The sequence below is a fragment of the Rhopilema esculentum genome, chromosome 4, assembly GCF_057945365.1.
Source record: "Rhopilema esculentum isolate cy_ngs chromosome 4, ASM5794536v1, whole genome shotgun sequence".
NCBI classification, from domain to species: Eukaryota; Metazoa; Cnidaria; class Scyphozoa; order Rhizostomeae; family Rhizostomatidae; genus Rhopilema; species Rhopilema esculentum.
In genome coordinates, this window is record NC_142818.1 from 6,164,064 (window position 1) to 6,181,903 (window position 17,840).

The 17,840-nt window shown below is 35.4% G+C and overlaps 1 protein-coding gene across 1 annotated transcript; it reads right to left on the reverse strand.

Annotated features, from left to right (window-relative positions):
• Positions 1–11: 11 nt before the first annotated feature.
• LOC135690778 (vacuolar protein sorting-associated protein 4B) lies at positions 12–14,960 on the reverse strand. The gene is made up of 14 exons (XM_065208437.2): positions 14,664–14,960; positions 13,678–13,789; positions 9,933–10,071; positions 9,036–9,103; positions 7,767–7,886; positions 7,456–7,493; positions 6,637–6,755; positions 6,060–6,208; positions 5,718–5,799; positions 4,922–5,053; positions 4,107–4,194; positions 3,502–3,568; positions 3,080–3,153; positions 12–1,014 (listed from the first exon to the last, which is right to left on the reverse strand). The coding sequence occupies exons 1-14, from the start codon at positions 14,682–14,684 to the stop codon at positions 913–915; spliced, it is 1,311 nt and encodes a 436-aa protein (XP_065064509.1). The 5' UTR covers positions 14,685–14,960; the 3' UTR covers positions 12–912.
• Between the last annotated feature and the right edge of the window lie 2,880 nt (positions 14,961–17,840).

Sequence of the window (17,840 nt, forward strand, 5' to 3'; positions counted from 1 at the left end):
GATATCAGGTATAACAAACAAACTAAACTGATATCCTCAATTGGCAGAGGTTTAAAATGTAAAGAAAATCTAAAAGATAAATGTGTCGTATATAAACACCGCTGCAGCCAACAAGTCCATGTTAAGGATAAATCCACTCAAAAAGAAGCCAAGAAAATATGCTGAGTAAAAAATTTTACGCGTTCCGAGGTGATTTAACTGATATTTTCGAATAAGGTAATAATGACAAAGGAAAAAAATGTACAGGGTTCAAATTTGGTACACATTAAAACAAATAAGATGTTTGCTTGTTTACTTGCACCCACATTGAGTAGATGAATCAAATTCATTTAGAAACAGAAGGGGAGATTAACATACAAAAGTGCGCAATTAGAATTCTGGATGCCAATGGGATAAGACTTACCGAATGGAGCTCAAAGTGACTTTACTATATCAATTTCCCCCCTACTAGACAATGTTCGATAAAGTTGTGTAAATCACCTTTCTTGGAAACAAACATGGACAGAGAAACATGAAATACATTGATAGGCTAGAAATGGGTCGATGAATATATTTGCAACAAAATTGCGTAAACGTTGCATGTTTTAAACTAAACAACGGGATCAAATTTATCATCGATCGGATAAGCTGATCCCAATTACAGCGGGCATCATATAAAACTAAACAAGGTGCTGAGTAGCCATGATCATCCCTTATTTACTCAACAACATTCGCTTTAAATGTCGACCATCAAATTTCAAAACAATCAGAGACATTTCAGTGTGCATTGCACCTTAACCAATGCACCTATATTAATAGTAGGGGCTTAACCTTTCTGAAGATTATTTTTTACCCAAAAGATTAAGGTGGCAAAATACATTTTGAATAAGTCTGAGAACATTAAATGATATTTACTTTCAGGGTATCTTTAGATTACCCTTCTTGTCCAAAGTCATCAGTGAACTTCTTTAGTTTAAACAAGTCTTCTTCGTTAATAGTGGGCTTGATTGTTGCCAGTGAGCGCATCATGTCGTTCTAAAAAACAGGAGGTAATTCAGGGCGAAGCAGTAGCATGATGAGACATACCTTGGGTGCTGTCACATTGATGCAAGGCAGAGGAAAAACCCAACAAATGATGAATAAATTTTATGAAGCAAAACATTTCGACACTGCATTTGAAGTGATGCAATAATCCCAACCTTCTGCAGAAGAGCCAATGAAAAAGCGAAACAATTCCGTGCAAATTCTGATATTCATTTATGCCCAAAACGTAACAAAAAAGAATCATAAGGCGATTAAGTGGAACTAGACGCAGATCGAGATTTGGCAGTCGGAAAGCAGGTACGTCTTATTCTATTTGAACTGAATACCAAGCCTTATTGAACATTTTACGTTAATTGATTGTCCTAGTCTAACAAAACGAACAGTCACCAACTCAGCCTCTAATCGATAAACTTTCACTACATCGAAAATATAAATTTTATTGTGTAATCAGAGCATAAGATTCACGGCTAGAAGATTAATTTTGAAGATGATTCATGACAATTCCTGGTCTCAGAAAACAGCATAATGCGATGAAGATTTGGAATCTTTCAGGCCAAACAACTCTAGAGAAAGGTAGATAAAAGGAATTTGTGACAGAATGCTCAGGAGACAGGTACTAGAATGAGATTTTGAAGTTTCAAATTGAAGAGCTTCCGCGACAATGGAAATGCAATATAGTAAACACCCGAATATAAGAACCTAGCGGATTTATAATATACAGGCTGAAATTCTGAAATTAGACCCCCACTTTATAAGAACCCGTCTAGCCTGAAATCTGAAATAGGTTCTTGTTTTTAGAACTCACCAAAGTACATTAAAAATCTAGTTGCTTAGTCATTGTTATTGAGCCTTTAACTGATATTATAGATTCTTTACAATACCTATATAAATGCAGTATTAAATATTCTGTTCAGTATTTAAATATTTTTCAGTTTCCGAGCTAAAGTGCTGAACTGCTTATACTTTACTTAAATTCAAGTATTTAGTGAACTTCTTTTTACTCAACTTAGATACACAAGATACAATCCAATGAAATTTCAAGACCTCCAGCCCCAGTAAATAATGTTTGAAGCTTGAAATGGAACAAACAAAATTGGTGAAAGTCCTGCATCAAAAAAGTACCAGTTTAAGAGCCAAAATAGTCTCATTTCCTATGAAATACCCAATATATAAAAACCCAGTCAGGCTGACTTGCAAAATTGTAGGTTTTTATATGCAGGTGTTTACTGTATAGGACACAAGGAAGGAGAACTCTCCTTTACATGGATGGAAAACATCAGGAGGGACATGAAGATGCTTGAGCTGTGAGAAGAAGATGCCTTAGATAAAGATTGGGGAAGACTACACGACAGATGCTGTAGCAGGGGCATGATAGGTGAAAGGCAGAAGGAAACGAAAAGAAGAAAAAGTAAGAAAGAGAATAAGAAGACGGAAACGAGAAAATGAGAAGAAAAAGAAATAGAAAATGGAAGACCAAGCCTACGAAGAAGGCAAAAGCAGAAGAACAAGGAAAGAAGGACAAAGAAGTAGACAAAGATGGTTCAATGCATTCGGGTAATTTCTTCCGACTATCCAATTTAAGAACAATTTTTTGGCGGTAAAATATCTGAAGATGGCTTTGGAAAAAGCAAATATTTTACAACCTTACTTAAGCTTTTTGTCTGAGAACCTCAGAGTATAAAACGCAAGGAATAAGAAGATCAAATCTAAATAAAAATTACCAACATAAACATAAGGCTGCACTTTCACTGCAAAATCTTTTTAAGTGTTCGAACTGCCAAACACATAGACGTTTGTTGATGCAACTTTGCTTGCACAAAAATTAGCAACTGCATATTCAGCCATGATTTAACGTTGGATTCCTTTTTCCAAAGCTACTTCTTCTGGCCCTCCTTCTTCCAGAACAATGCTGATGGTTTTGGTAAATATCATTAAATGAGAGGATGGCTGAATTTGCACTTGAAAACTCTGATGTTAGTGATTCAAAACTTTGGCAGAGATTATAGCTTTTCTTAACAGAGTTTTATATGCCAATTGAGCAGCAAGTTCTACCTACCATAGTGACTATTGGTTCAAACAGCTTGTCACCAGGGACATCAACCCAGCTCATTTCAAATGCACCTGGATCACCTGCGAATTCCAAACAGACCCGATTAAAACATAACTAATGTCATCAGTCTGAAACATTGAAGACAGAAGACAATAACTGAAGGCGGATACACCCTGATGACGCATCCTGTTAAAAAAGTTTCATTGAATCAGCACTACGTTCTTAGCACCCCAACCTTGCAGCGTCTTACACGCCTTTCTAAAAACTTGCTTACTGTCTTTATTCTTCACTCGCTCAAAAACAGTCAGCACCCTTCATGATGATGATGCATATTGAAAATCCTACAAACTTGAATAAACATTTAATGAGAGATATAAACACAAAGGGTCGATGAAACATTTGAGTTGATTCAGATAGTTTTCACAAACCTGGGGAGCATGGAGTAAGTAGATCATCAACCATTACATCAGGGTCACTTCTGGATGGACCACGAACCTTTAAAAAGGAGAAATACGAAATTTACACCAAAATTCAACTAAAATTACAAACAATGTAAATCGACTGATTTACTCATATTGTACTCATGTTAAAAGTTCGAAAGCCTTAGCAAAACTATCACACAAGCCTGCAAGTTATATTCCTCGACTTCTAGGCATTGCAATTGAGACCTGAGAAAGGCAAAATGTGTTTATCCTAGGTTTCCAGTCATGTATTGACAATACCTATCAAAAATAGCGTAATTGTAGAAATCATCGTTTTGATACACGTTTGTGCTTATATAAAATATTTTGTGCCTATACAATGTATATTTGGTCTCACAGATAAAATTGATCAGTGTTGCAAGTACAATCTGGAAAATGCTACAGTTTTGTTGCCATAACGGTAATAGCAGGTTGTGTCAAGTCTTGGTTCAATAACTGCCTGACACTTGCCTACAAAAACGGCAAAACTAAATCTGTGGCAATCTAGACGACACGATATAGAGTTCGGTTGGCAGATCGATTAATTGAAATAATTATACATTTTGTAAAACCTTTTTGAAATGGGTTGCTGTTTGCACTTTTCTGACAGGCTGCATAAGAGCCTCCCTAACAATGATGCCAACATCAGCACCAGAATACCTGTAATCAAGAATAACAAATTTTCAAGATAAAATGATAATGGAACGCAAAGCATCTTAAATGGCATCGAAATTTCCATAAAAAATTTCCATAAAAAATACATTTGTTTGGGATTCACTCCGTAAATAAAGCCCAAGAAAATTATTGTTTGGAATGTGGCTCCCTCATGTCAAGAATGTTCACCAAATACTTTTCTAGAAATTAAAGAAGAGTGGATCAAGCAACAGATGAGAACACAAGTGAGCTCTAAAGTTTTTTGGATTTAATTTTGTTTGCCTGTGGCGGAATGTGATTACATTTGGCTTCGTTGCTTCACAAGGGCTTCTAAACACATTTTCAAAGAGCGGCATTCAATTAAGTTGCTACAAAATCTAAATACAGACATATTACAATAGGCTTCGTAAGGGCTAATTTTTTGCAATCCTTTCTATTTCACGGGAAAAATGCAGTTCTACTCAACTACTTGTAACAGCTACTTGCTTAACGGTTACTGTTACTTGACTAATGGAACTGACTACTTGTTTTGATTTACTCTGTATCTGACGTGTTCATCCTTCAGACCTTTCGTCGTATTCGAACGTTCTCCTTCTTTTACGTACTGCTGTTTGGGCATTTGTAATTTTTGTGTTGTGAATGATAGTTACAAAGGTATTGCCAAGTTCCATAAGCAAAATTGATGAATGTCGAAACAAATTACTGAGAAATAATGAAAATTTATAGAACATACCCTTCAGTTTTCTTCGCAAGAGTCTTAAAATCGCCCATCTTCAGAGCGTTAGGTGTATCACCAATGTTAAGTTCAAACATCTTGGCTCTTGCGATTGGGTCAGGTAGTGGAATGTAAATTCTTTTCTCAAATCTGCAAATGAACTCTTTTTATGACAACAAAAGGCAACAAAAATAAAATGGCAACAAAATCAAATTGCAACTTAGGGTCAATGGCAACTCTTTTTGAAAGCGATTCTGCGAAATGCTATTGGGAGACAGCCAAAAAGTGGCGCGAATGCAGATGACCTCTAAACGAAGCTGAAAACTGTTGCATCAGCTCTTATGCATCTTATGCAAAAATAACTTATCCATCAACTCTAAGTTTATGTAATGAAAAAGGTTTATTCTTTATTCCTACAGGTATTTTTAGATTTTCCTCAGATAAGAAATTTCAAGCGGGAGATGGTAAGGGCAATCAAGAATAAAAAAGCCCTACTTTCGATGTCGATATAACCAAAAACTAAAGCAGAGATGCTAAATCGTGATAGGCTGTTAGCGAGATTACCGTTTCAGGAATCCTCCAAGAAATCAACCATTCATGTTGACAGATTTCGCAAAGGCTAGATACCCAAAGCTTACCTCTGAAGCTTAATTCTGGCAACCTGGTTAGCCCATATCCTGGAGGATTCCCTAGATGGGGGTCTCACCAAAAGCCAATCAAGATTTGTTAGCTTTGCTACTTCCCATGGTTTTCCCCTTTTAGCAGTCAGTTTTTTGTATAAGTCGCTTAAAAACAAATTTGATATAAAAAATACCTTCTTCTAATAGCAGAGTCAAGCACCCATGGAATGTTTGTTGCCCCTAGAACCAGTATTCCGTCATTGTCAACACCAACGCCTAAGAGAGAAATAATGACTTGAATAACTTCATGAAATTTTACCTCCATCAATGCTTAAACTCTGTACTAAATGTCCTTCAGAAATTCTCAAAGAATTGGTCTTACATTTACAAATGGAAACGGATGATCACACCCACTTTTTATGATATTGAAAGCCATAACGATGAAAAAAAGCGATCTTTTTAGAACCAAGCTCCTTAAAGATTTATGTAGGACCAACATGGAAATGATTCAATGCAAAGTAATATCAAAAAGAAACCTTGCATCTGAACAAGAAATTCTGTCTTGATCCTCCGGGCAGATTCACTTTCATTCTCACTACGAGAGCCACATAGCGAGTCCACTTCATCTATGAATATGATGGCTGGCTTCTGCTCTCGGGCCATTTCAAACAATGATTTCACCAGCCTGGTGTTTAAAAATATTTCAATATTCATCAAAGATAATACTGAGGGATATACGACTCGTCTATCAAGTATGCTTTAGGGGTAATGAAATAAATAGAAATTAATAGTTCAGTCAAAAGAAAACCGAAAAGAAACAATACACAAGCACATGGTAGCTTCAACATCTTGGTTCAGTGTACACAATTTGCTTTGCTTAAATCTGACGGGATAAATATAAAACTGCCTTTGCATAAGACGATAATTAAAATATAAAAATAATGCAGAAAATTCATCATGGTAATAATTTGAAGAAAATCTGCACGACAAACTGGTTTCATAATCAATAAATAGTGACTTGCTTTGGATTTTGTTGCATTGAAAATGGAAACGATAGTTAACCATTATGACATTTTTATAGCCATGCAACAACTTTACAAGTTTTAAACTCACTTCTCACTCTCTCCAAGCCATTTAGAAACAAGATCAGCCGACGAAACAGAGAAGAAGGTCGAATTATTGGCTTCAGTTGCAACTGCCTTGGCTAAAAAAGATTTACCAGTTCCAGGAGGCTAAAAGAAGATAATCAAAGTTGACATAGATATAAAAAAATAAGATAGAATGGTAAGGTAGCATCTCTCAGATGTACAAAAGATGACTGGTAGTGGTATAATTCCTATAAGAAAATGTAAAGAGTGATCTAACTGAAAAAGAATTATCTATGAATTTACAAGAGGCCATGATTTTAATGTATGAGAAAAACTTTCTTTGCAGTAAAATGATGGTATCATTCTCTCTCAGGATCAATCATAAACTACTAGCATAGCTTCTGCATGTACCAAGAGGAGGCTGAAGCAACTTCTTACAGCTTTTCCAGCAAACGCAATATAAAAAACTACCCTCAATGTTCTTTTTGTTTCATACTCTTGAGAATACATAAATGAACAGAAACTGCATGGAAGTTCATGATTTAACATAGCTAGAGGGGGCTGGAATAAGGGTGGGATAGGTGGCATCTTCAAAGGATCCTCTATGTACATTCTAACTAACTCCGCAGATGAAATTGCAACAGATCCATAAGGCGTTTCATACCGTTGATAGAACTTTCAGTAACTAACACAAGCCTTCAACATATTGAGAACATGCCAATAAAGCTAAGTCATGAAAATATTATTAAAGCTGGATTGAAAGGGTAGGAAAAGGCTTGCATTTTGAAATACTAGAAGACAAAACTTAAAACCGGAAGAATTCCATAACAAAACTCATACTAACCCCAAAAAGCAAAATACCACGCCACGGCTCTCGTTTACCTGCAATTGGCCAAAGAAGAAAAGCATCGTACTGAGATGGCATCATATCAAAAAACAAAAAGCTTTGTTAAAATTTCAGAGCCTTAAAAAAACAATCTAAAAAAACTTGTATATAGACACTAATAACATGATCTTTTAACAAGCACTGTCTGTGATAGTTGGTTTAGGTTATTAAGAAATTCAAAAGTTCAACATAAATTTGCTAATTCAAAGACAATAAGAGCCTCAACATTTGGCTATAACTGATATATTTGAAACATCTTACAAGTTTACCTTTAAAAAGATGAGGAAACTTGATTGGCAGGATGACTGCTTCTTTCAATGCCTCTTTAGCTGCATCTAAGCCAGCAACATCACTCCATTTCACATTTGGTTTCTCAACAACTATGGCACCTATAAATACAATGCATGAACTATAAAATTGTATACATCTTGCTTTTCGTGAACTTTCCACTCCTTTTCTGCCTTTAGCAATTGTGCACTTTCATATATTTAAAAGCTTTTGCCACAATGAAACACAAGTGGTCAATTCCTCTTCTTTAATTAGGTTTATTACTCCACAGTTTTCAATATTCAGAAACTGCATCAAGATACAGTCATGCTTTCAGGCCTTGAAAATGCTGAATTGATTTTTATTTACATTGATTGCTTCCAAAAATTGATTTACATGGATTGCTTCTCTTAAAGTGCCTGTGAAATGATTTTTTTTATTCTCTTAATTGAAGCGGTACTGTTTCCGTTCTCTTGTGACGTCATGGGAGGAACTCGTTATTGTAATAATGCAAGCGCTACCTTCAAAAATCTCATCCTCCCTGCCACTACTTTCTCTGGAAATATCGCTCATCTTGGACCTGTTAGATTTCCCTCATTGACTACGATACAAAAACTCGAAGGAGGAGGCGATCGAGTCCCTCCCATGACGTCACTGCCTACTCATTCTGAATACCAAGATGGCAGATTTTGGTGTAGAAGATCGCCAATAACTCCTTCATTTCTCACGAAACATAAAAACTAACCTCAGAAATGAAAATAACAGGCCTTTTTACATAAGAATAGATATATAAACCCAAAAGTACGAAAATCATGTCACAGGCACTTTAACTATATCTAAATGATCCTACATGGTCAAATATAAGAAGAATTCAGTGCAGTAACTAACAGACTAGTATAACTAAAGAATACTTTATAAAAGATAAATTTTAATAAAAATTACTGTTTACCAATGTGCTAAATAGTGTTCAATACCATATAGGCAAAGCTGCAAATGGTTTTGTGTACAAATAAACAGGGTTTTTATTTGCAGCTTTGGGTTTCATATTTAATGATAATCACACAACAGTTGTTTTAAATGTACAAAAACAAATCAAGTGCAAGTTACATAGCACAGTTACATCAGAAGCACTATAAATAAAGTTTATTTCTAGATAACTATTAAAGAAGCAAAAATCATAATTAAATGCCATCCTTATACCAGCAAAATAATAAAAATTTTATAAAGTAAATATTCAATTATATTAACAAAAAAAATATCTAGCAACTTACTTCCAAGCTGGCTTTTGAATTTTTTTGATTCAGTGTCCTCTTCGTCACTGTCACTTTTATTACTAGATCTGTGGCGAAAATCACAGGTTTTGCTCAAAATGTGAGTTAAGCACATAACAGTTATTGCATGAGACATGCAATAAAATGACATTAATTCAAAAATATAGGAAAAGAGTAGCAAGTAGAAGGAGGTAATGGATGTAGCCCATGGACAATTTTTGAGACTACAGGTGGATCTTTGTTTTCATAACATTGTTTATCCAAACATCATATTAGGAGTGATGTTTTGTTTGACCATATTTTCATTTGACAGAACTCTAATTCAAGGTCATTAGAGATAACATCAGCGAAGTAGTATTATTTGTGTGTTACTTATTCCGGGCCCTAATCGTAAACAAATGTTTCAAACTTGCTTCAATTCATATTTCATGAATAGTTTTGGTACACAATATGATACAAATTAATCTACTATCCCTTTAATTGATGGTGATTTATATCAACAGTTAATAGTTGTATGAGCCAAACCATTCTGATCAGAGACTCAGTGTCAAACAAGGAAAACCAGGGTTGTTTTGACAATGAAAACATAAAACCAACACTGTTACACTGTTATGTAACCAATACTGTATTGTTAATTTCCATAATACTTTTATGCTTTTTTGAAAAACCAATATAAAATTATGCTAACCTCCCCTTATTCATTTTCAAAAGAATTAATAAGGCTTTGTTTTTAGAAAAGTAGGGGGGGTTATTATCCCCCACATCTGTGCCACTACTCTGAAGAGATATATGATTACCCTAAAAGGATACTGTTCCCCTTTTTCAAAACCAGCTGTTCACCAAAAGACAATTATCTAAAGCCCTTTGTAAATTTCAAATCAAATGAAAAAGACTTACTTTGAACTTCCATCTGCAACTGGTTTTTTGCTGTCACCTGATTTATTCTTTATGTATTTTTTTAACTTCTCTGCCCTTTCCAAATATTGAACACATTTTGCCCTGATGCTTTCTTTAGACTTGTCACTTTGAGCTTCATCTACAGAAAAATAATATTATAACCTACCAGAGAGCCATAACCTATCATAAGAGATATAAGGCAATGGCTTTTACATTGTGGAATAAGCTCATACAGTTAGCAAATTACAAATATTTGACAAAGTAACAAAATAAGTTTTTGTGATAGACTTCATATTCTAAGGAATAGATAGCAAATTAAAGAAATATCATCAATTACCTTAATGCAGTAAAACTTCTGACGTAAAAATATTTTGCAAATATCACATATGGGTCATTCCATAACAAGAGCACATTTTGTTCTAGACCAATCAACGGGTTTGTTTACAAATTGTCATTAGCCAACCACCGGCCTCCATTTCGAGCTTGATTTTTGAAAGTTTCAAACCAAAACACAGTTGCTGTGGAGAAAAACCTACCCCCATACTTTTGCCCGGGAAAAAAATTTACGTTCTTTAACCTAGAAGATTTTTCAAACTTAGTTTCTACAGTATTTGTTTCGTACAAATCTCGGAGCCCTAAGCAGAAACACAAACAGTGTCTAAAATATCTGCACTGAAACATCACCTATTTCCCACCAGAGACCTACCTCCAAAAATGGCCAGCCCCTAATTTACTTTATATGAAGCTTTCGTTAATTAAACAAGGAAACATTTTAAGATTTAAGTTACCTGATAGTTTGCGCAAGCAAATCACCCAGCTATCACTTGGGAATAATGTATTTTCTTAAAAAAACTAGGCTTTATAATTGCCTATTCCCTCCTCTACACTACCGCACAGGATGCCTAGGCCCTTTCTGAACATTCCTCCTGAGCATCACAGTCAATGAAACTCAAACCACTTTTGTGAAGCCATTAGACATCAGTCTATAGTTTGAAGCCAAAAAGGCCAAAATATTGGCAATAGTTTCAATTCAATTTTTGAGGGATATCATCTTTTTAAAAAGTAACAAAGACCCACTTTTTCTAGACAGTCTCAAAGCCTTGAAACCTTACTGATACCTGCTAAAAGGTTTTTAGAACAAGGCACGATAACTTTAGAAATATCTTTGCTAAATCAAATTTGGTTGTTTGAGAACCAATAGGATCAAATTGGCCTTGAATTAAAATTTGTTCTCGTACCGATTTATTCCAGCAAGACTTGCCTCTGTAAATGAATTCTGTGGCTTTATGACCATAGTTCTAAATGATATTTCTGCTTTGTAAGAACGTTTCAGAACTGCTAGAATGTTACCAAATGCTATGCTTGTTTTCTAATCGGTCTGTGACATCTAAACATGCATGTATTTATCCCAACTGAAAGAAAACACTTTGAATTTCTCTTTTTTCAAAAACTATCTGTCTCAAGAAGGAGTAAACTTGTAAAAAATTACTACGTTTTATGGGCCATGTACACTGTACCTACAAGTACCTGTACTTGCAATAAAATAAGCCTTTCTTTGCACAACCTTGTAAGATTTCTATGTAAACTCACAGATACTTAACTTTATGCTTGGGTGTCTGAGACTGCTCATTTCCCTCTGTGTTATTAGAGAACTGCTCATTTCCTTATGTTATGAAAAAATAGGTCAAACATCTTGGTCCAAATTGTTTGTACTTCAACGGAGACCATTGTGTGTATGTTACAAGAGAACTCAATCCATATAGAATTTTTCGAAAGCCTCCAAGTCCATCTTTTCGAAAGCCTATCTTTTCGAATTTTTCGAAATTTCTAAGTTCATCAATTCATTGCGGCAATGTTCAATCCAGTGCACGGAAAACCAATGCTGCAGTTTTGTCAAAACCACACTTCATCTCCTTGAATGCAAACACTCCCCTCACGAAAGTATCAGGACAGTTCAACAATCGAATTCCTTTTCGGACAAAAACAAATTCAGGCTGATGATAACGACTCTTTAATTTAGTGATAATAATTTTTTGAGAAACCCCTACAAAATGAAACAAGTCATCAAACTGTTGCAAAACTTCTGCTCTTTTCATCTGTTATATATTTTTCTTAAAATAAGAAACCTTTGCGCTACTTGCCTTACCCAAATCAACGGATGTCCAATGTCAGGTGACTGGGATTCATTTTCGTTTCCTTCGCTACCAGCTTGACAAAAACCCTCACAACATTTACTTACACATGGATAAAATAATTTTTTTAGACAAATAAATAGTTCAAAGGCCAAAGAAACTTATAGAAAAATTCAAGGAAATTCAGAAAACAGTTTTGCAATCAAAAATCTATAAATTGTAAATTCGAAACTTTCCAGATACTTTCGTGAGGGGAGTGAGTTAACAAAATTTTCGCTATTGGCAGTAGCGTGCCTCAAATGCCTTGAAAGGACGTTCGGCTGAAAATAGCTTTGAAACGACCAAAGGCTGAAAATGTATCACTTGCCACAAAATTCAAGACCAATTTGATCATATTGGTTCTCAAACAACCAAATTTGATTTAGCAAAGATATTTCTAAAGTTATCGTGCCTTGTTCTAAAAACCTTTTAGCAGGTATCAGTAAGGTTTCAAGGCTTTGAGACTGTCTAGAAAAAGTGGGTCTTTGTTACTTTTTAAAAAGATGATATCCCTCAAAAATTGAATTGAAACTATTGCCAATATTTTGGCCTTTTTGGCTTCAAACTATAGACTGATGTCTAATGGCTTCACAAAAGTGGTTTGAGTTTCATTGACTGTGATGCTCAGGAGGAATGTTCAGAAAGGGCCTAGGCATCCCGTGCGGTAGTGTAGAGGAGGGAATAGGCAATTATAAAGCCTAGTTTTTTTAAGAAAATACATTATTCCCAAGTGATAGCTGGGTGATTTGCTTGCGCAAACTATCAGGTAACTTAAATCTTAAAATGTTTCCTTGTTTAATTAATGAAAGCTTCATATAAAGTAAATTAGGGGCTGGCCATTTTTGGAGGTAGGTCTCTGGTGGGAAATAGGTGATGTTTCAGTGCAGATATTTTAGACACTGTTTGTGTTTCTGCTTAGGGCTCCGAGATTTGTACGAAACAAATACTCTAGAAACTAAGTTTGAAAAATCTTCTAGGTCAAAGAACGTAAATTTTTTTCCCGGGCAAAAGTATGGGGGTAGGTTTTTCTCCACAGCAACTGTGTTTTGGTTTGAAACATTCAAAAATCAAGCTCGAAATGGAGGCCGGTGATTGGCTAATGACATTTTGTAAACAAACCCGTTGATTGGTCCAGAACAAAATGTGCTCTTGTTTCATTCCATGCCAATGAGGGACAGTCATGTCATGCACCCTCTCAAATTTTCCTGATACTCCTATCAGATACTTAGCATTTTGAGAGGAAAATAACCTGAAAATTTCAAGTTGATATCTTTGCTCATTCAGATATTATAGTTATTTTAATTTTTGCTGATTCAGCATAATATTATCCACATATCCGCCATTTTGAATTTTCTGTATATCACTTTGTCTGTAAGGTCCCAAGGTCTAAATTTTTTTGCTACAAGAAGAAGACTAGGCCATTACCTTATACCATTGGCTAGGAACCCAAAGAGAAGCAATTTCAAGACATGCTATTTGTTTGGATTAAAACAATGCCATTTTAATATCATGTTGTCCTGTAGACATTCATGTATGATATGCATTATATATAGTTATGGCAATATAGGACTTACATTTCACAGCATGCAAAAAGTATTCTACACCATGCTCATATAATCTAAGTGCCTCAGCATAATTTCCATTCTTGTCTTCTTCTGTTGCTTTTGTAACAATCTCAATACCTTTCTGCAGAAATGAGATAAGCATAGTTGTCTTATTAAAGGTAGGTTTGCACAATCAAATTTGAGTCAGATTTGTGTCAAATTTTTCTCCAAAATAAAATAAAATTGCTTAAAAATTGCAACAAATTCAGCTTTTATCACAAAAATTTCTCATCAAAATTAGACAAAGTATGTAACTTGAGATGTAAAACTTTGATCATAATAATTTTGGCAGGGAGGGGGGGGGGTAGATCATTTTCCTTGTTTGAGTCAGGCCAGCCATTCTTACAAATGTAAAATTTTAACAATAAAATGTTAAAATGTTAACAATAACTTATAATCAACAAAATTCAGAAAAACTAAATTATTCTCTAACGTCTCTCAACTCTAAAGTCTTGTTTCAAAATCAATTTTCTTAAAAGACAGGTTCCTTAAAACTATAGAGCTTCTGAATATTAGCATTTCAGTTTCGAATCACAATACAGCTTGACTGTTGAACCAAAGCTATCTTCGTGCACGTGTAGATGTAGTGTAGATTACAATTAGGAAATTTTTATGGCCTCGATCATTTCAGAAAAAATTACTTGAACGGAAAGCTCATCCTTTCTTCAAATTAAATATTGATTTTTTAAGTGGCAAAATTGCAAATTCTTCTGATATATCAGAAACCAAACCTAAAGTCTGTTAAATTTCCAATCCTATTTTGTACATGCAGATAATTTGGAAATCAGCAACTATTCTTGGGCCTTCTTGGTGGGCCTACAGCAAAATATACAAAATATAACAGGCTTCTCCTGGTTTTCAATTTCGTTAAAACGGCAAGACCCTCTTATCAAATACGAAAAATATTCTGTTTTTCACAAAAAAGACTAGAATGAAGAACACTTTTTACAAGATACCTGAAGAGTTCCACCAGACATGTTTCTTGCTTACGTTAGCTGCCAGCGAATTGATGCAATACAAGTTTGGCCTAGGCACGACGAACGGTAATCTACGTCAACCCACTCTCCTCAGCACCTCGTAGCAACTAGCAGTTAAAGTTTCTTTGAACAATATTTATAAATATTACCGAAGACCTCATATACTTTTCAAATCATGTTGATGAAAACTCCCAAAATTCAAAGTTTGATTTCGGAAGTGCCACCACGAACACCGTCACTAAACTTTCCTCGGTATTTCCCAATGGTCGATGGGAGCAGGGGTCTTAAAAGCCATCTCGCATACCGACGTATCACTTGTTTGCCATTTCGTGCCCCGCTTCAGAATAATTCTGTGGAATATGTTTTAAAGACAGAGAGTCTTCCTCTGGTCTATACTGTGGCTTATTTAGATTTATAGGAAATAAAAAATGGAGTTGCAAAAAATTGAAATTTCAAAATAAAATAATAATCAATCACAGCGTTTGGGAATCACACTGAAGGTTCCATTATAATGACGTAATCGCACATTACAGTTTCTGTGTAATCGTCAATCAGGGGGTAGAAATGTGAAGCGCTCGAAAATTTCTAACAGAAAAAACTTGTTTGGGTTGGGAAATGGTAAATTGACGACCTAACCAGGGACACATATAATTAACTGAACTTGTCTCGACCCTTAAAGCCCTAATTGGTGGCAATAACAATACCCTTAGCATTAAATAGGAAGTTTGACCAAATATCAAACGTGTAATTCATTTATTTTGTTGGTCATGGTACGTCATAATCAACCTTTTTTGTAATACATTCCTTTTTACAAAACAATTTCATAAGAACGTAAGCCTCAAAATTGATCAAAATTTAAGAACAAAGTTAGAACAAGCTGAGGCTGAGCTACTTTAAAATGCAATTTTGAAACATATTTTATCTCAAAACGAGGATCTTAGCCATGTGTGGGTCGGTGCATATACAAACTTGTCGGCAATGAATGTTGTCTGACTCACTTTGTTGGCAAATGAGGCCTGAACACCTCCCTAGAGCGAAAACGCTAGCAATCGCAATGCTTACACCCTATTAATCTAAGAACAAATTGATAACAATCCAGCCTTAGGTTTTCGAAAAATTAAGAAAAGTCAGCCTGAACTTAAATTTGATGGCTGTTACAAAGAAGAAGAGTGTATTGCAAAAAACTTGCTATAAGAAGCAAGTTTGTCTTTAGAACCTAAGTAAAATAACAAAAATCTAGGCGTTGTTGGAAAACCATTCACTTGAATTTCCGTAAATTCTTACTTGGTCAAGATGCAAAAAGCGCAAGTTCCTGTGGCGAACAATATCAACTGCGGAGTAGTAAGTTTGGCATGAAAAATTTACGTAACAAATCTTTAGCAGCAAGCAAATTAGTGAAAAAGTCAGTTCATCGATGACCCAAGGACGATTAATCCACTGCATGATTCTTACCATACACAAAAAAAGACGGCTAAACCTTTTCACCGTTGCAAATTAATTTTTCTATGGCAGTGAAAAACGTGCCAGCACCTTTGGCCGATTGCGTGAAGATGACTAAAACTTTAAATTCATTGCGTTTATAAAAGATGTCATGGAGGCGAAATAATTCAAGTTGCGTAGGGATGGGAAGGTGCAGACACCCAGGGGTACTAAATTGCTTAGATGAGAAATAAGACAATTAAAATCACTATTCGAATTGGCTTTAGTTAATCAAAGAGACTGAAACTTCGCTTTGAAATAGATAGAGACTGGAATTCACTTTGAAGTAGATGGAGACCAAAAATTCGAAATTCCTTTCAGTTCATATTTTTGGCTTAACTTCTAAAAGTTTTTTCATTAATTTTGTTATGTATGACTGCATCAATGTGGATTCATTGGTATGTTGCAATAAATCTGAACATTTGTTGAGTATAATTCGCCTTCCACAGGTATTGGGGAAGGGTGTGTCCCTGCCGCTTAACCAGGGAAAGCTCAATTTACAATGCAAATTATAAAAAGAATATATACAACGTATTGTAATAGAAGTATGAATCATACATGGAAGAAAGATTTACACCCTCAACAAATTTGAAAGCCAATGAGATGAGAAGTTATACAATTAAGAATAATCAAGAGTGCATGGTCCCAAAACAGAGTACATGTCTGCTTCCAGCAAAGATAGTTCTCATATGTGCAATTTGTTTTATTCATTTTATAAATGTCTAAATTGCCATGAAAGCTGTACCATTTTAATGTTTCGGAAAAAAGATGTTTGTACCCTTTTTATTCGTTTTGCCCCCCCCCCCCGTTCAAACCTGCGTCCGGCGGTCATGGTTCCTAAACACGCTACAATACTGCATATGTCACTACACTACACTAAGAATGATTATTTTCCAAAAAGGGCCATAAAGAAATTGATTATTGGGAAAATTATTTTTCGCCGATATATATTTAGTTTCACTGATGTTTTGCAATAATTCATATTTGAGCCAGAAGTCTTTCCAATCAGAGAAACTTCAAGGATTTGCAGTATTTGGCATACTTAACCATACTCAGGGCGGCCAATAAAGGGGGGGGGGCAAGAGTTTTTAGTATCTATGCTGAAACCCTAGATACAGATATAGGGACCACGGATACTTTGCGAGAGGATCTTTACAATGCCCTTCACATGACTAGACCTGCAGATGACTGAATGCTGGACGGATCACAAAGTGACTCGTTTATGAAGCTTCAAATTTGCCAGGAGCATGGGCGTAGAGGAGGCTAAACGTTTAGGGGGGGGGGGGGGTCTTAGCTTAGGTCTTGCTTGAATATTGCTGCTTCATTAAGATAAAATTGTCCGAATTGGCCTGAAACTCTGCCATGGTACCCATAATTCTGCACGTTTCTTCAAATGGTACCCATAATTTCACACACCTTTAAATTCCGCACTTTTCAGAAAAAAGGTACCCCTAAAAAAAGGCACGTCCCCGTACCTTCAAACATGTTAAGGTCCCCCCTTCCTCCGAGCCTAAGGCTTGCCTTGTCCATGCAAAAGTCGCAAGCCATTCCGCCATTATTACCTTTAATTCCGCAAATCAGCTACCTTTAATATAAAAACCATTAAGTAAAAGCAAGAAAAAATAGTAGAATCCTAAAGTAGATGAGCCATTTCAGCCGGTTACAGAAAGAGACAGG

Bases quoted from the DNA above. Each gene is read 5' to 3' on its own strand.
- LOC135690778 (XM_065208437.2), bottom strand. From the start codon at position 14,684: ATGTCTGGTGGAACTCTTCAG. The intron at 13,790-14,663 runs GTATCTTGTAAA...TCATTTCTGCAG, and splicing joins TGTCTGGTGGAACTCTTCAG to AAAGGTATTGAGATTGTTAC. The intron at 1,015-3,079 runs GTAGGTAGAACT...CCTGTTTTTTAG, and splicing joins TTGAACCAATAGTCACTATG to AACGACATGATGCGCTCACT.